This window comes from Caretta caretta, chromosome 1 (assembly GCF_965140235.1).
Source record: "Caretta caretta isolate rCarCar2 chromosome 1, rCarCar1.hap1, whole genome shotgun sequence".
In the NCBI taxonomy this organism is placed as follows: domain Eukaryota; kingdom Metazoa; phylum Chordata; order Testudines; family Cheloniidae; genus Caretta; species Caretta caretta.
This window is the reverse complement of record NC_134206.1, coordinates 237,627,076-237,646,281: the sequence shown is the minus strand read 5'-3', so window position 1 is coordinate 237,646,281 and position 19,206 is coordinate 237,627,076. Positions and strand designations below refer to the sequence as shown.

The 19,206-nt window shown below is 44.6% G+C and overlaps 1 protein-coding gene across 26 annotated transcripts in view; it reads left to right on the top strand.

Annotated features, from left to right (window-relative positions):
• Positions 1–19,206, top strand: part of PLEKHA5 (pleckstrin homology domain containing A5) — a 260,673-nt gene that overhangs the window by 152,784 nt on the left and 88,683 nt on the right. For all 26 annotated transcript variants that reach the window (XR_007353551.2, XM_048827466.2, XM_048827553.2 and 23 more), the window contains 2 exons: positions 12,201–12,273; positions 18,780–18,880. Coding sequence is in view for 25 of the 26 variants with exons in the window: in XM_048827466.2 (XP_048683423.2) it covers positions 12,201–12,273; positions 18,780–18,880 (174 nt within the window). In the remaining variant the exon portion in view is untranslated. The remainder of the gene's footprint in view (positions 1–12,200; positions 12,274–18,779; positions 18,881–19,206) is intronic.

Here is a 19,206-nt window from a genome sequence, read left to right as displayed (position 1 = left end):
GTTTTCGGGTTAACGTGCAGCACAAACCCAGCTAAGTCCTCCCCCCAAATTCTCTGGGATGATCGCTTCACTCCTTCTCCCACCGCGTGACTAGTATCAGGGAAGATCCTTGCCAGCCAAACGTGAACAGCTCAGCGTGAACGTCCCCCACCCCTCCCTCCAAGCGTGGTTAAAAGTGGGGATGATTTCTTTTCAGCCACAGGCAAACAGCCCAGCAGGAATGGCCACCTGAATGTCCCCTTAATAAAATTCCCCTATTTCAACCAAGTGACTATGAATTATATCACTCTCCTGAGGATAACCCAGAGAGATAAAGAACGGATGTTGCTTGAATGCCAGCAAACACCGGGACCATACGCTGCCAGGCTTTGTTATGCAATGATTCCAGACTACGTGCTACTGGCCTGGCGTGGTAAAGTGTCCTACCATGGAGGACGGAATAAGGCTGCCCTCTCCAGAAACCTTTTACAAAGGCTTTGGGAGTACATCCAGGAGAGCTTCGTTGAGATGTCCCTGGAGGATTTCTGCTCCATCCCCAGACAAGTTTACAGACTTTTCCAGTAGCTGTACTGACTGCAAATGCATCCCAAGTCTTCAGGGAAAATTAATCATTAAACATGCTTGCTTTTAAACCATGTATTATATTTACAAAGGTACACTCACCAGAGGTGCCTTCTCCACCTTCAAGGTCCGGGAGCCTGCCTTGGGAGGGTTGGGAGGGTATTGGATCCAGGGTGAGAAACGGTTCCTGGCTGTCGGGCAGAACGGTTTCATCTTCCGCATCATCATCGTCCTCGTCCCCAAAATCCTCATCCCCGTTGCGGGAGACTCCCCCACCTTGCAGGAGTCCACATACAGGGGTGGGGTAGTGGTAGGAGCAGCACCTAGAATTGCATGCAGCTCATCATAAAAGTGGCATGTCTGGGGTTCTGACCCAGAGCGGCTGTTTGCCTGTTCGATTTTTTGGTAACCTTGCCTGAGCTCCTTAATTTTCACGTGGCACTGCTGGGGGTCCCTGTTATAGCCTCTGTCCTTCATGCCCTTGGAGATTTTTTTCAAATATTTTGGCATTTCGTCTTTTGGAACGGAGTTCTGATAGCACGGATTCGTCTCCCTATACAGCGATCAGATCCAATACCTCCCATTCAGTCCATGCTGGAGCTCTTTTGCAATTCTGGGACTGCATGGTCACCTCTGCTGATAGAGCTCTGCATGGTCACACCACGCTGGCCAAACAGGAAATGAAGTTCAAAAGTTCCCCGGTGCTTTTCCTGTGTACCTGGCTAGTGCATCTGAGTTGAAAGTGCTGTCCAGAGCGGTCACAATGGAGCACTCTGGGGTAGCACCCGGAGGCCAATACTGTCGAATTGCGTCCACACTACCCCAAATTCGACCCAGTGATGTTGATTTCAGCGCTAAACCCCTCATCGGGGAGGAGTACAGAAATCGATTTTAAGAGCCCTTTAAGTCGACAAAAATGGCTTCGTCGTATGGATGGGTGCAGGGTTAAATCGATCTAACACTGCTACATTTGACATAAACTCGTAGTCTAGACCAGGCTTAAAGATGTTCTCTAGGAATTATTTTAAGGAAGTTCTGTGGCCTTTGTTACACAGGATGTTGAATGAGATGATCACAACGGTCCATTTTGGCCTTGAAATCTGAATCTTCAGAGCTTGAGAAGTTTGAGTGACAGTCGTGTTAGTCTGTATTCGCAAAAGGAAAAGTAGTACTTGTGGCACCTTAGAGACTAACAAATTTGAGCATAAGCTTTATTTTATTTATTTTATTTATTTGAGCATGAGCGACAGCTCACTTCATTGGATACATTCAGTGGAAAATACAGTGGAGAGATTTATATACACAGAGAACATGAAACAATGGGTGTTACCATACACACTGTAACAAGAGAGTGATCACTTAAGGTGAACTATTACCAGGGGAGGGGGTGAAGAACCTTTTGTAGTGATAATCAAGGTGGGCCATTTCCAGCAGTTGAAAAGAACGTCTGAGGAATGGTGGGGGGAGGATAAACTTGGGGAAATAGTTCTACTTTGTGTAATGTCCCATCCATTCCCAGTCTCTATTCAAGCCTAAGTTAATTGTATCCAGTTTGCAAATTAATTCCAATTCAGCAGTCTCTCATTGGAGTCTGTTTTTGAAGTTTTTTTGTTAAAGAATTGCAACTTTTAGAGAGACTGCTGAATTGGAATTAATTTACAAACTGGATACAATTAACTTAGGCTTGAATAGAGACTGGGAATGGATAGGTCATTACACAAAGTAAAACTATTTCCCCTTGTTTATTCCCCCCCATTGTTCCTCGGATGTTCTTGTCAACTGCTGGAAAGAGCTTGAGAAGTGTCAACATCTCTGTCCTGTCAAACACTTCAGAACCCAGTAGGCAAACAAACAGTCTGGGGATCTCCACAGCTAGTATCATTCCAGCTGTTGTGTTAATAGCTGACTGGTCCTCTCAGTTGCTGGTGAAACAGAAGTCTGTACCCTGTATCCAAAGTGTGACGGATTGGGATCACATAAAATATCCATTTCCTCTCTCTAGAGCACAGTCTTCTCCCTATAAGCCCAGCTAAATCAGGCAAGAATTCACAAATCCTCACCTCACTAAGTAGTGCCCCCATTCTCTTTCTGAAACAGAATCCCAGTTTAAAGCAGTTAGCTGATAGCTAAATATATGTGCTACAGGCTCTGTAGCTGCGACATGTAACACATACTCCCCCCACCTGTCCCTCTAGGTCCATAAAACGTACTGTGGTGGATCAAACATTATCCTAATGGAGGGCTTCCTTAGCCAGTAAAGCTGAAGTTGCACTCACTTGCATCCAAAGTAGAGGTATTGGGACCTAGCCCTCACAGCAAACCAATTCTTGCTTCTGCATCCATCAACTGTTGAATCCACAGGGTTGTTCTTAACTCCTTTATTAAAATCTCTACTCCCTTTTGCTCTCTGGCTCTGCTCTCAGAGCACGACTAGGATATAACCTGCCAGATGGGTTGTCCACAATGAAAACTTTATATACAGCCCAGAGCATCTACTGAACATGTCTGGTAACTACCACCTTATTCTGAAAGTTTCTGAGTCTTTAACTCCTTCTGAAGGTCGAAACAGCAGACTGGCCCGACGTGCACGGGCTGAAATCATGGAAAAGCAGCATCACTTGCCCCATAACCTCTGCCGTGCAGAACACAATGCCATCCACAGCCTCAGAAACAACTCTGACATCATAATCAAAAAGGCTGACAAAGGAGGTGCTGTTGTCATCATGAATAGGTCGGAATATGAACAAGCTTTCCACGATTTCAGCCCGTGCACGTTGGCGGAAGCACTCTATGTAGAAGTCCAGTCTGCTGTTTCGACCTTCAGGAGGAGTCCACATAGAATCTGGAGAGTGGGTTTGTATGTGTGTGGGGTGGGGGGAGGGTGAGAACCTGGATTTGTGCTGGAAATGGCCCAACTTGATTATCATACACATTGTAAGGAGAGTGATCACTTTAGGTAAGCTATTACCAGCAGGAGAGTGGGGTGGGGGGAGGTATTTTTTCATGCTTTGTGTGTATAAAAAGATCTTCTACACTTTCCACAGTATGCATCCGATGAAGTGAGCTGTAGCTCATGAAAGCTTATGCTCAAATAAATTGGTTAGTCTCTAAGGTGCCACAAGTACTCCTTTTCTTTTTGCAAATACAGACTAACACGGCTGTTACTCTGAAACCTGTAATTTGCAAATGTTTCCTTCAGATGTGTCACTGTCATCTAGGGTCTTCACACTTGGGCCACAAGTCATTGTGGATTCGCACTCCAGGAAGAGGACACCTAATCATTTGAGACACACACACGCAAACGGTGCAAATTATTAAAAAATGTTATGTAAGGAGCAAATCTGCATCAGCAGGATGATAAACTAGATGACTTAATAACTCTAACTTTCTAACTCTAGTTTCTGTTAATCTGTCAAGATACTGGAAGCTCTGTTTGAAAAGGAGGGATGTATATAGGGATGCAAACATACATATTGTGTTCAAAGGTAGGATATGATTTTCATAAAGAGAGCTTTGAAGCCTTCTGTGCACATTGGCGTGCCTATAATTTGTGACAGAGTCAGTCCGGATGGCTGCAAGAGGGTCCTGGAAGGCAGATATATTTGCCCTAGAATGTTGAAAGCTTTTTTTCCTACAAGCTGAGAAGGGGTTACCTCAGATCAAGTAGGGACACCTGAATCCAATTAAGGGCTGCCTGAAGCCTTTAAAAACCCCTCCTCTGGGGAGAGAAGAGGAGGAGACACACACAAGCTGCTGCCAGGCTAATGGCAGCAGAGAAATAGGCGGTTCCACGTGAGAGTCTGTGCTCCTTCCCATAGGGGAAACCGCCAAACCCGAGTGCCTGCTCGGGGAAGGACTGACACCCCAGGGCAACCAACCGGACAACACCTTGCCCCAGTGAGGTTGCAGTGAAAGGCACCTTCCTGGGTTTTTGTTTGACTGTTTCCTTTTGTTTGGTGGAGGATCACCCCAGAGGCCGACCCTCAGGCCTACTCTGAAAATATGACCAAGGGAGCACAGAAGGGGGAAGGCAAACCCTGCCAGAGTGGGGCTGATTACTCCAGGCCCGCCATCGCCAGAGGGGGAAACACTAAGTCTGGGGAGAGAAAAGAGGTGCCTTGCCACAAATTGTTGTGCACAATTACTGCCATTGCATGTTCAACATGGGCATTTGCACACAAATGGTTTAGACCTATTTCCCACCACAATTGCTATAAATATATGCACAAACATAAATGTTAAAATGCGTACTCAGCCATAGCCTCAATTTGAAAATTAAGCTCTCTGTATACATGTGATATCACATCCGCCTTTTGTCAAATTTTTTTGATTGCAGAAGAGCTGCCTCTCACCCCATCTGATATGAACTTTTTTAATGTTTTAGTATGCATATATTTATACATAAATCCAGTTAACTATGGCTTCAAAATTTCATTGATATATCAATTTGTAGTTGTTTTTCTTGCCAAGATTTGTCAGTCCTATTTTTAATTTACTAGCTGCTTCTTCAGTTACTTACTGAATCTTGAGTTCTTACAGCTGGCTTTTCATGAATATTGTTTTGTGTTGATATAGAAGGCAGTACCAAAGAATCTAGAGTCATGTGAATGGTTGTCAGCATTTGGGTACTCTGCTTCGGAGGAGATCTGATAGGTGGTGAAATAATTCAGTGTGAATCAAATAATTAAATATCTTCCAATGGGGCCTCAAAGTACAAAGGGTTTAACCACTTCCACTCTCCTCTGCTTAATTCCTTCTGTACACACAGGCTCAGTCCTGTCTCCTAGAGCTTATTTATGTCCAATAGAACACACATTGAGGTAGTATCAAAAAGAGAAGTTAAAACATCCTGAATATAGCTAGTCAGATAGCGACATTTAATCAAATAATTGGTGGGAAAATTAGTAAAATTTGCATTAAATTCTGGGATGAATTTTTATTCTAGGGTACATTAGGACCAACTGAGAAACAAATATATAGTGAGAATATTGTCAAAATGAGCCCTGGATAACTCCATTAATAAAGGAAAATCATGCATTATGTGTTTGATGAATTTCACTGCCATGAGGGGTAAAAACGTAACAAGGTGATTCAAAGAATAGTGCATCCAGATGTAGTCTGTCTATGCTGTAATCTCTCATTTCAGAAATTGAATTTACTTCCCTCACGTTCCTGTCTATAATACTCACTCCTTTGAATATTTGTCCACTGTAGGATGTGCGCACATTTGTGCGCTCTTGACTGGAAGTTGCAAAAAGCAGCATCTATAGGGCTGCACCTGTGAGAGCAATGCCTTGTGCTCTTGGGCAAGGGCATATAAGGAGGTGCGGACTCACTGCCACTCCAGTTCCTTCTCAGTCACCTGCGGGTTGAGATGGAACAATTGCAGTATCTGCTTCTTTCATCTACTTCCTGCCTTTTCTTTCTTCCCTTGCTGTTTTTGTTTATGCAGTTAGTTTTCCTTTTTCCTAGTTATTATTTTCTTAGTTGTAGCCCAACTTGTACTCAGAGGGTTCCTAAGCTCCCCACCCCCAACTTGCCTTCCCCATTGTGGTGTATGGCACTTCTCCGTTTTACGCCTAAAACCCCTGGGTTCAAGCCCAGCCAGACCTGCCATAGGTCTGTCTTCCATAGTTACAGGCAGGCTATTTTGAGTGTCTCAGAAAAACTCATGTCCCATTGTGGTATACAGTACACATGAGTTTAAAGGCAGGTCCTGCAAAGAGAGAGGCCCAGCTGTGTGCTTAAAAAAAAAAAAAAAAAAAATTGCTGTTCTGGTCTGTGAGGGGGCGGGGCTGGCTGAAGGGGAGACAGCATCTGGCAGTCTGCTGGAGCGCTGCTGGCAGCAGGGAGCTGGTGAGTGCTGCAGAGTATGGGAGAGTGGGTCTCTGGGCAGGTTTGTGGGCCAGGGAGGCACTCTGGGCAGTGGGGGGCACTGGGAGCTAGGGGTGTATGGGTGCTGCAGCACCACCAGGTTTTAGGCTGCCCAGTCCCACATGGCACGGTCTGGCCCTGCAGACAGGGTGCTGCTCCTGGCCCCATTTTGTGGAGGGGGACTGTGGAGGGGTTGGGGGGGGCTCTATGGTTCTCAAGGTATGGCCCTTGTAACACATTGTGGGCCACATATGCAGCCCACAATGATAAATAGGTTACAGCCTTCCCATATTTGGACAACTGGCTCTGCAGAGGCCACTCCTCCCAAGAGGCTCAATTAGCAACCACCAAGACCCTAACCCAATATCAGTCTCTGGGCCTCTGTGTCAATGTAAAAATGTCTAACACCATTTCAGCAATAGACTTAATCAGGTCCATGCCAAACTCCCTGGCTCAGAGGTGGGCAAACTACAGACTGTGGGCCACATCCAGCCCGCGGGACCGTCCTGCTTGGCCCCTGAGCTCCTGGCCAGTGAGGCTAGCCCCCGGCCCCTCCCCCGCAGTTACACCGCCATGGGCTCATGCAGGGCAGCGCAGCAGCGTGTCTGGCTCCGGCGGCGCAGCCAGACATGCTGCTCTGAGCGGCATGGTAAGGGGGACGGGATTGGATAAGGGGCAGAGGGTCACAGTCGGGGACAGGGGAGTAGGGGGCGATTGGATGGGGCGGAGGTTCTGGGGTGGGTCAGGGGACTGGGCGCAGGGTGGGTTGGATGGGGGTGAGGTCCCGGGGGGGCAGTTAGGGGCGGAGGTCTCAGGAGGGGGCAGTCAGGGAACAAGGAGCGGGGGGGTTGGATGGGTGGAGGTTCTGAGGGGGGGCAGTCAGCGGGCAGGAAGTGGGAGGGGTCGGATAGGGGTCGGGGCCAGGCCATTAGGGAGGCACAGCCTTCTCCATCCAGCCCTCCATACAGTTTCGCACCCTGATGTGGCCCTCAGGACAAAAAGTTTGCTCACCCCTGCCCTAGCGGCTTGGGCTTACCTGCCCAATGACAGATTCTTCACTATGTCCGGACTGATCTTTACGGCACGGTCCCCAATAACTGCAAGAACCTGCCTGCAACGGCTGGGCTACGTTTTGGTCTCCTTGTTTGTTACACTGCATACATGCACTTCAGGTGTCTTCAGGCATGGCTAAGGACTACGTACACCCTAAACAGGCAGTCTTTCCAAACAAATCACCATGCCTATGTAAGTAGTAGACTCTTTCAAGTGGTGGAAAGACCCACTAAAGGTCTTTATGGGAACTCCATTTTCACATCCACCACTTTAGAAACAGCTCGTTATGGACGCTTCTTTCCTGGTTGGGGGGGTGGCATATCTGTGAGGTGGACAGCACAAGACAGATGGTACTCACAAGAGAGAGTGCTTCACATTAACATCCTGAAACTAAGGGTTGTCTGTGTGTTAGCACTTCCTCTGTGATACCGAGGGGCACACTCTAAGGGTAATGTGAGACAACAGGGTAATTTGTAGCTGTACAATACAAAAACTGATAAGTGGGAGCAAGATCCCAGTCCTTAAGCACAGAATTGCTAAGGCTGTGGGACTGATGCTTTTTACATCACACAGAAATCTCCATGATTTACCAGCCAGGTCTTCAGAACACAGTTGCAGACTTCCTGAGCAAGGACCGTCCATCAGGACCATGCACGGGAAGCTCAATGGCTCCATTTTCCACAGCACCTGCCAGATCTGAGGCCTCCTCAAGGTAGACTTCTTCACAACTTCAAGCAATGTAAAATGTCATCTCTTCTGCTCCAGAAGAGCATATTGCCACAGTTCCTCAGGAGATTCCTCACTAGAATCTTGGCCCCACTTCCTGCTCTATGCTTACCTGCCTGTTCCTCTAATCATCAAGACTTTGCTCAGACTGAGATAAGAGTGGGCGAGGGCTATCATGGTAGCACCATTGTGGCTGAGGCAAGTGTGGCACGTTGTTTTCTGGCAGTGCCTTTCCGCCTTACCCTCAGGGAAGATCTGTCATAAACCTCAGGTGTCCTGACCTATCCCAACCTCTCGTCTCTGGACCTGACAACTTGGCTCCTAGATGGTTCTCGGGCACAGAATTCACTGCTCAGCCAATGTTCAGTCAGTCCTTCTGTCTATCAGGAAACCTGCTACTTGTAAGACTTACTGCCAAAATAGAAATGCTTGGTGTTTTCACCACTCTGCAATCCTCAGAAGCTCCACTCTAGGGATCCAAATGACCTACTGGACTTAGACATGAGGTCTTTCAGTGAGCTGAGTTAGTGCTCCTGGCCACCGTTAAGGCCTTCCACTTACCTATAGAAGGGGTTTTACTCTTTGCCTCTCAAACCACAAATCATTCCCTAAGGATTTATTCAAGTTATTCCCTCTTGTCCGAAACCACACTTCTCCATGGAACATTAATCTGGTCCTCAACGTCGTGAGCAACTCCCCATTTGAGCCGAAGGCTGCCTGGTCCTTCTCACATCTCTCTCGAGGCTTCATTTTTGATATCCTTCTGGCTGAGGTGATGGCTGGGAGAACTTGGGGCACTCATGTCAGAACCATAGTATGCTACTTCCTACTATGACAGGGTCATGCTATGCCTCCATCTTTGTTTCATCCCTGAAGTATCGTTGGAATCTCATATCAACCAAGAGATCCATTTATTATATCCTAAGTTCCATACCCCGAGGGAGAAAGTTAGTCTCCGCACATTAGATGTCAGAAGTGCCTTGTCTTTCTACCTTGGCAGAACTAAGACTTCAGGGCTTCTCCCAGACTCTGTATACTTTGCCAAAAGGATGAAGGGACAGCTAGTTTCCACTCAACTATTGAAGTGGTTTTGGGTTGTATCTTGACCTTCTGTTAAGCTGCTGAGGTACATCCCCCTCACGGAGTGACAGCTGACTCCACTAGGGCTCAGTCTACTTCTGTAGTCCTCCTTAAGGATGTCTCCATATTGGAAATCTTCAGGGCTGCAACCTGGTCCTCAGTTCACGTTTGCCAAACATTACGCCATCATACCTGCATCTAGAGCTGATATTACCTTCAGTGATGCAGTCCTCTGAACTGTCTTTGATTTGCCTCCTCAGCACCTACATCAGTGACGAGAGACTGATTGGGGATCTGCTACAGTGAAGCATCCTTAGAGACATATACTAGAAGAGCCAGTTACTTACCTGTACAGTAACTTGAGTTCTTTGAGATCTTTTGTTCTCTATGGATGCCCCACCTCCTGTCCATCTTTTCTTATGCTGTGGAGTCTTCCCAGGCTTCGTGGTTAAGAAGGAATTGGATTGGTGGTGGGTCCACATCTCCTTACATGACCTTATGTGGGAGCACAAGGCACACCTCTGAGATTGTGGCCTTTTACAATCTCCAGTTGAGAGTACACAAACATGCATACATCTTACAGTGAAGCATCCACAGAGGTAAAAGTTTTTGAATAACTCAAGTTATTGTTCTGGTGAGTAATCTCTCCTTTTTATCCTGAGCTGTGTCTTTGCAATTTGTTTTATAGGAAGATATACTTCCGTTGCTAAAACAATTTGATACTTTCTTTATTGGAAGGCTCAGGAGGAGGGGGAAGCTCCTTTTACATATTACTCATTTCTTAAGGGATATATAATGTCTTGCCAGGTTAGTATATCATGGTAATGCTGAAATATTCAAGAACTGAGATCTATTGTGTAGAAAAGACTTACTATGGGAGAAGTAGTAAATTAAGGTACGGAGCTATGCTATTTTTGTAAAAGTTGTATTCTCCTCATTGCTATATACTAATGTTCAAGTCCCTTTTAGAATGTAATTCCTGTCTTGTTTCACTAATGAAAAGCCTACAGCAGATAGATTTTAAGGTAAACTCAGTTGGAGTGGGCTTAAAGACTCATTTATTCTCTTAACGTTTGAATGGTGACTTCAGATAGGAAGGGGATGCTATAAATTACTGTGCTGTGTAAGTATTTGCAATGATGGTGATACAAGTCAGCTGATCTAAGAGTGTTATCTGGGTATGATGCAACCTTCAGAGAGCTACAGTTAAAGTACATACAGCTTTCATTCTCTGACAAGTTATCTAGTAATAGCATTCCTACTGTATTTAATTATACAGAACAGTAATTTGAGTCTCAGGATGTGTAAGCTCATTACACACAACATCATTCTCAAATCATTCTATATTCTTTCTACCAAATCTGAGTCTAGAACCAATTCTTAATTTTCTCATTGATGGAAAACACTGTCCAATTGCTGTGTAATGACACTCAACTAAAAGAAAACAAATAGTAGCGTGCAAATACACCATATACAAATGTATTCACTTTACTGGAGGATTTGCCATACCCTAATCATCAACTCCACTCTTCTGCATCTTGGCCTGATGATTCAAAGGAAAGCAAAAAAGAAAATCCATAATGTTTGAGTAGTAGTGCAGTTATGGGCATGATTTGGGGAATCTTCTTGATCCCTGTAGATATCAGTTGAGGTACTTGAGTAAGAGAATGTCTTGTGTTGGATGGCTCAATTAAACAACCTCTTAAATGGTCTGTCATGGGTTAAAAGAATGCTTTAGATTAAAAAAAAAAAAGCTTTTACAAGCATTTCAAGTCTTTAAAGTTAATGGTCTTGTGGCTAAATCACAGTCCTGGGAGTCAGGATCCCTGTGTTATAGTCCCAGCTCCACTGCTGATGTAGTGTATGATCTTGGTAGGGCAGGTCATTTGACCAAGTCTTGTTTCCCCATCTGTGAAATAGGAATACCACAGACAGTGTTGAGACTTGATTCATTAATGTTTTGTAAAGCATTTTGAGATCCTCTGATGCAAGTTTTCATAGTGCCAAATATTCTAATTATGAAAACTTTCAGTGGCAGAGGGTTTGCTAAGTATAGATAAAATTATTCAGAAAAAGTAGGTTTTACACTCTGGGTAATACTTGTTTTTTACCTAGGGAGCAAAGCTTGAAAAGAGCAGCCAAAAAATTTGATGACTCTTTTTTTTAAATTTTTTATAGCATACTCTCTTCTTCTTTGAGTGTATATAAAGCTTAGGGTTTTACTATAGTGCCATCCTTGAATATCACTTTAAATCCCATTCACTATGAGAATACTTTTAAAATTCACAAATACCTTTCTTTTTGGAGTACATTAACATATTTATTAAATCTTATTTTACCAGGATGTGCACACCGCAAAGCTTCATCTTACTTACACTGCAGTAGTCGTGGCAGTCCTTCATTCTGAGAAATGTATTGCAAATTGGTTAGATACATAAAAGCAAATGAAATTGGTTTAGGAATAAATTTTTTTATGTTGTAGAGAAATTTGCTTTAGGTTTATGAATACTGGTGGAGCGGGGAGTTTGGCGCACACTTGATATGAAAGACAAGAAAAGATAAGGATAGCTTTTAAAATATTGGCTCACATAGTTCCTCTAAAAAAGCATACATGTTTATTTCCTTCTTCCCATTTACTGTAAATTGTAGTCTCTAGGTTCCTAAAATAATAGGCTTGTATTTCATTTAATCTTAAATTAGATCATCTGTACGCTTTCTAGGTAATCAGCTTGGTATTTAAAGTCAGGACTGTGTTAAGAAATCAAATGTGCATAAAACATGCTCTTAAACAAGAAAATCAATAGATGACATAAAATCATTGCAAACCAGGGGATCTGTTTTCAGTATGAGGCATTAATTGTTGATTGTCTGACAAATGCTTACTTGAACACTTTGATTTAATGTAGGATAGTACTGGTATGAAGCTGTGGAAGAAACGATGGTTTGTGCTTTCTGATCTGTGTCTCTTCTATTACAGAGGTAAGTTTTCTCCAGAAAGGTTTGTTTTTGTTTTACTTTAGAAACAGGAAAATCTTTGCATCTTTTAAAAAAAAAAAAAGTTTAAGAGTTGTTGACATAAACTGTTCTCTTCCTCCCCCCCTCCCCCCTTCTGCCGCCTGCCTCCAACTACAATTGAACCTTTAAAATAAAGCTAATCCTGTCTTCTAATTGGTGAAAGGGTACAAAGAGCTGTTGGTTAACTTGACATGTAAAATCAGCACACTAGTAGAACTAGCTGCACTTCCCAGGTCAAAACCAACTGCTGACATTGTGTGTTTATCTGGCTTTGCCAGAAGGAGTACAGGAGGCACTGGATGTGGTTTAATTAAGCTGCAGCTTTATTCTTAAATATCTGGGAGTATGTGGCAGATAGACTAGTACAGTGCAATTCCATAACCCTTGGCACATACTTGGGGACTGTCCCCTTATCCATGCTGGTCCCAGCCAATCCACTGTTGGGACCCAGCCACCCCCCTCATATGAGGGTTGTGTGTGGGAAGGCTATAAAGAAGGAGGCTGGCTCCCCACCATACCAGTTGTAGGAACCCCAAATCCCCTTTCTCTGCTCTTTTAAAAATTCTTTACCAATCCATTTTGAGAGATCAATGTATCCATTCCCTGTGGAGTACCTGCACTGGACATCTGCCACAAGCTTGCCTGGTCCAGATGAAAGGGGGCTTTTCTGGCACAGCTCTGGGTATAAATACCCAGAAGTGAAAATGATTATACTTATTTGAAAAATGTGCAGCACATTTTTACGTTAATCAAGGTAAACTAAGTCTCAAAGCAGAAAAGCTTTCTTTGTAATTCATGTTAGTTCAAATTCTGAATTATTGGAATGCAGTCGTCATGCTTGCACTCAGCACTTGAAAGATTACATGTTGTTAGATAAACCACTGCTGGGTCAGAATTAGTCTACTCAGTAGGACTGTAATTTAGACATGGAGACATTGGTTGAGCTTTAGTTATTTTATGTAGTTAAATGGCCAGTGCCTATTCTGTGGTTTTCCTTGTAACGTTTGCCTACTTTTAGGAAGTCCTTTAAGGGTATGTCTGCACAGCCCATGGAAGTTTCATTTGTTTAATATTCTGGGTAGGTTGAATCTCAGATTTATGTCCCCCCCCCCAATGCAACTGAGAGGTGTTTTTGTTTTTTTGTTTTTGTTTTTTAACTTAAAAGTCTAAGGGTATACCTACACAACCTGCAGCAGCAAGCCTCCCAGCCCTGATCAATAGACTTTGGCTAGCTGGGCTCACTCTTAAGAATAGCTGTGTAGATGGTGCTTTAAAGTTGTAGCTTGGGCTCTGAAGCCTATGGAGCTGTCCATTCAGCTATTAAACATAAATAAAACTATGTATTCAGAGGTCTGTTTCCAATTTCCCATTTGTTCTGTGTTTGATTAAGGTGTTAAGAGAGACAGAAATAAAAGCAGAGTAGTCTAATCTGTATAAAGTAAGAAGCTGAAGTTTCAGATAGCTATTTTAGCTGTCATTTCATTACTGAGACGTATTTAAATCAAAAAGTGTTTCAACAATGGTTTACAGTTACTAGAAATTATTAAAACAAAACAAGCAGACAAATTCTAAACCCTATTCTTTGGAAGTTGTTTATACTAGGTTAGTGCTATCTCATTCAGGAACTTAGATGAAAAGGGGAAAATGTGCCTTTGCTCTTAAATTGCAAACAGTATTTCTGGTTGTATATCTGACTGTAACACCAGATAGGTTGATAAGGTTTAGTCCAAAATTTTACCATGTTAAAATCCAGTGCCAAGTCCTGATTTAAGGGTAGAAAGAAAACTGATTTCATTGTAATTTTTAAATGCTTAGAGTATTATGTTTCTGTTTTCACTGGGGGATAAGACTGCCTGCTTTCACATAGAAAAGATATTGCTTGCAACAACAAAAAATCTTAGAGACCAGCATAAGAAGATTCTCTCCTATTTATACAAATGAAGATGGATGTAGTGGGTAGAGTAACATAGATAAAAGCTCAGATGATGGGAAGCAGATTTTTAAAAATTTGGAAACTATAAGCATAGCAGTATGCATGTAACAAAGAAATCCAGTTCCTCAAATACACAACTATTCAATGTAACAAAAATGGGCAGTGCTTTTATATGAGTGCTACTGAATGAGATTTACTTATGGGTAAACAAGTTAGTTTAATCTAAGTGTTTTCAGAACTCACTAGTTTATGTGGAGGAGAAAATACCACGTTGCCTTTTCTAGAGTTTTTTTTTCATATTCTGGACTAGGGAGGAAAAATGATACATAGTACCTCGTAAGGGTTTGTCTGCATAGCACTTTGGAGCACGCGGGATTGAGCCTTCCAGCCTGGATTGACAGACTTGGGGTAGAAGGGCTTGTGCTAGTGCTCTAGAAACAGCTGTGTAGACAGCTCTTTAAAGTTGCAGTTCAGACTGCAGCTCGGACTCTGTAGCCTCACCACCCCTGTAGGTTTCAGAGTCCAAGCTCCAGCCCAAACCAGAACTTCAAAGAACTGTCCACACAGCTGTTTTTAGAGCGCTAACGCCAGCCCCACTAGCCCAAGTCTGTCCACCCCAACTGGGAGGCTAGCTCCAAGACACTGTGTATATGTCTACATTGCAGTTCAAGCCTGGGCTTGAGCCTGAGCTCAAGCCTAACCCCCTTTGCATCCACACACCATTTGGGCTAACCTAGGCCTCAAAAACCAGAGTCCCAGGACCCTGAAGGGTCTGAGCCTTATTGCTTTCTTATGTGCACATGGCCCCAGCTTGACTCAGGTCCCAGAAGTCCTCCATATGTTTCCCAGAGTTCCTGACAGCAGAGGAGTAGCGCTTTGGGCAGCAAGCATGCCGGCCAGAAGTGTCATTACTGCCTGGCTGAGCCTGCTCCCCCTTCCTGCTCTGGTTCCTCCTTGCTGCTGCGCGGAGTTTTTCCACAGAACAGGGAGGAAAGCTGATGTGCGAGAAGCAGCTCTCGGCTGCTAGGATGTTGGGGGTCACATCACTCCCCTGGCCATGCTGAGTCAGGAGCTCTGTCACTCTGTGTTCCTGAAGGAAAGCTGCTTAATACTTGCTCTGCTGTCTGGCCCTTGCTCCCAGACCTCCCCTGCCCTCTCTGGGGCTGTGTGTGCCAGGGCGCCTGGACTCTATGCACTGTCGGGGCAACGAGTGGGAGCCAGCCCCAAAACCTCATAGAGCCTTCTGCGGCTTGGTCTCCATCTCCTCCTCGCTATGGGACAGCTAGGGACTGGCTCCCATGACATACAGCTCAAATGTCAGATTTGCACTACTCAGTGTTTTTCGTAGTATAAATCTAAAATTCTGTAGAAACTTTAAATAGTTCAGGATATGGCAACATGTGTGATTTGTAGTGACTGTATTGTAGGTCTTCAGTCCAATTAAAATGCTAGAGAAGGAGTGTAAATATATTAAAGAGCATAAACCGTTGTCATGTGAGATTTAAAACATTCAATCTTGTAATTGAATATGCCTGACTTCAGTCCATAATTGGAAAGGATGTGCAAATTGGCTCAGAGGCCAACATTTTTAAAAACTATTTTGAAATCTTTCTGCTCTCTAATGTATTAGCAAGTTGTACTGAATAAACAGTGGGATGCAAGTAGTTCTTTTGTCCCTGTCTTTTGCCTTACACTTTTTCAAAGATGAGGAGCATTGGAGCAACTTCTTTTGGTGAAAGAGACAAGCTTTTGAACTACACAGAGCTCTTCTTCAGGTGTACAACTTCCACACCTTTTTCAGTCATTTACACATGTGCAAAGTGGATGCAAAAGACAATTATTCTGATTGGGAAACATTTTACACTTTAGACCTTGATCTGCAAAAGATCCGTGCACACGAGTAAGTCTCATTGACATCACTGAGATTATTCATAGGTGGCATGTATAAGAGGCTTGGGGAGGTTTAGCCTCCCCAAAAATAGCTGGCCATACAGGGGGCAAGAAATGCCAGCTGTGGCACAGATCACCTCCCTTTGGAGGCACACTGGCCAAGTACCCTTGGAGCGCCACCCTCAGAAGCTCCCTAGAAGTGGGGAAACCACTTGCACCTGGACTGACCCCGCCCTCACTCTGACTCTACTCCCTGAGGCATCCCACCCTTGCTCTGCCTCTTTGCCCCAAGGCGCCCTGCCCTCGCTTGCCCTTAAGGCATGAAAAAAACGACACTTTTAAAAATGACACACACACGCTTCTTCTAGCGTCCCTTAGCTGAGTTGCTCCAGCATCAGCATGCACAGCCTCTCACTGGCTGGCCCAGCTATGGGGGTACTCCTCCTGCTGTGCATGCCAATGCCAGAGCAACTCAGCGAAGGGGTGCATGAATGGAGGGTGGGTTGGGGCCACGCTCCCATCACTTTTATGGATCTTCCACTGCTCGCATAAGCCTCCCCAAACAAAAGTCATCTGCCATATATGGGATTACTCACATGCATAAACCTTTGCAGTTATAACTGTGAAGTTATAAAAAGAAAAATAGAAGATAACTTTAAAAAAAATGTTCCCTTCCTTGTTCTGCATCTTTTAATGCAATATTTAGGCATTCACGTTTGTTCTGTGGGTGGTTGTTATAGTGAAATAATAGAATCATAGAATATCAGGGTTGGAAGGGACCTCAGGAGGTCATCTAGTCCAACCCCCTGCTCAAAGCAGGACCAATCCCCAATTAAATCATCCCAGCCAGGGATGTCAAGCCTGACCTTAAAAACTTCCAAGGAAGGAGATTCCAAATGTTCTCATTATATTTAAATCTTTATCCCCAAAGTAGTAATGTGAAGAAGTTAACTTGCCCATTGTGAAAAGATTTATATTTGGACATGAATGGCATAGCTCTTCTATTATAGTTTGCTTTGTAGGCTGCATGCTCAGTTTGGAAAAATGCTATCATTGTGCTTCGTAGCTGTCATCCAATACACTTTATGAACAAATGGTGTCATCTGTGGAAGCGTATCTTAAGGTATATTAAGGCTAGACATGCACTGTCAGTGAAATACAACATTCACCCAGTAATTTCTGAGTTGCAGATTCTTGTTTCTCCAGTAGTCACAATGTGTCTCTACTGTGGGGGTGTTATTAGTAACTCCTTAGTTAAGCTTATGTTGAGAGAGTCAGTTAAAGCAGGATTAAAAATCCTATTTTCCACTTCAGTGATTGAATTTAGTATCTGAGTTTAATACAGATCTTCAGAGGACAACTGAATTTCCCATAGTATTTGATTAGTAAAATATGGTTTTCACAGGAAACGTTTTAAAATGAACCTCCTGTGACTATCCAGACAGGAGCGTTGGTCTGACTATCTAACTTTAGCAAGCCTGCTGGGGCACTCACTCCTGTGGCATTACATCCCAGAGAGGCTGAGTAAGGACATGAATTTGGGGCACAACGAGGAGGTGGAAGACTTGACAGTGGGATTGCCTGCCAACCCCTCAGTAGCACCCACTCCCAGACCCCTACCTAACCCAGTTCCCTGGCTGGCCCCAATGCCCAATCCAGCTGTTTGGTTCCATGTCCACGTTCTTTCTCTTTCCCTCCCTTCAATAACTTCCCTACCACTGTCCTGTGCCATGAAAAGCTTATACGTTAAACCAGGGGCGGGCAAACTTTTTGGCCTGAGGGCCACATTGGGTTTCCAAAGTTGTATGGAGGGCCAGTTAGAGGAGGCTGTCTCCCCCCCAAACAGCCAGGCGTGGCCCAGCCCCTGCCTCCTATCCCCCCCCCCCCACACACACACCCTGTTTCACGCCCACTGATGGCTCCCCCGGGACTCCTAGCCCATTCACCACCCCCTGTTCTCTGTCCCCTGACCACCCCCGGAGCCCCGACCCCTGACTGCTGCCCCATCCAACCCCCGCTCTCATTCCTGACTTGCCCCCCGGGACCACTGCCCCGTCCAACCCCCCTGTTCCATGCCCTCTGATGGCCCTGACCCCTATCCACACCCCCGCCCCCTGACAACCCCCCCAACTCCCCTGCCCTCTATCCACCCCCCCCCCCCCCGCTCCCTGCCCCCTTACCGTGCTTCCTGGAGCACCGGTGGCTGGTGGTGCTACAGCCGCGCCATCCAGAACACCGGGTCAGGCCGTGGCTCTGCAACTGCGCTGCCCAGCTGCCCAGAGCATTGCACCGGCGGCGTGGCGTGCTGAGGCTGCGGGGGAGGGGGAACAGCAGGGGAGGGGCCAGGGGCTAGCCTCCTGGGCCAGGAGCTCAGGGGCTGGGCAGGAGGGTCCCATGGGTCGGATGTGGCCTGCGGGCTGTAGTTTGCCCACCTCTGTGTTAATCAATCTAGTGTTAAAGTAAAGAACTCCTGGTGTTCAATCTGGGCACTGGCCATCTACTGAAATCCATCGTGAAACACTGAATACAGTTGAATTCTCTGATTTTCAATGAATGAAAAACATATCCATTTGACATGGGGAAAAGGAGTCCAAATGTATGTATTCTGTGTATAAAACTGTTGTTCTAATCAAATATTATATTTTAGATGAAAAAGAAGAGGGAATATTGGGGAGCATACTTCTACCTAGTTTTCAGATATTGATGCTTTCTTCTGAGGATCATATTAATCGCAAATATGCTTTTAAGGTGAGGGCATTCATTTTCAGTTGAAACACATAGAGTGCAGAACTCTTTTCACTGTGTGTTTATGCAAGATAGGATAGACAGAAACAGCCTCTGAGTTTGATTTTGCATAATACTATACGCAGATGATCCAAACAGTGGAATCTAATCAAATGAATTTGTTGTGGATATAGACAGATAATTGCTAAACTTGATGAAGGCGCTAACCAGGCATATTTCATCATTTTGCAATTCCTTTATTTTTAATTCACAACTCTTAATAAGCACATCTTGGTGGCTTGGAATTGCAGTCTCCATATGGAGCTAGGCTATGTCTACATGGCCCTGCA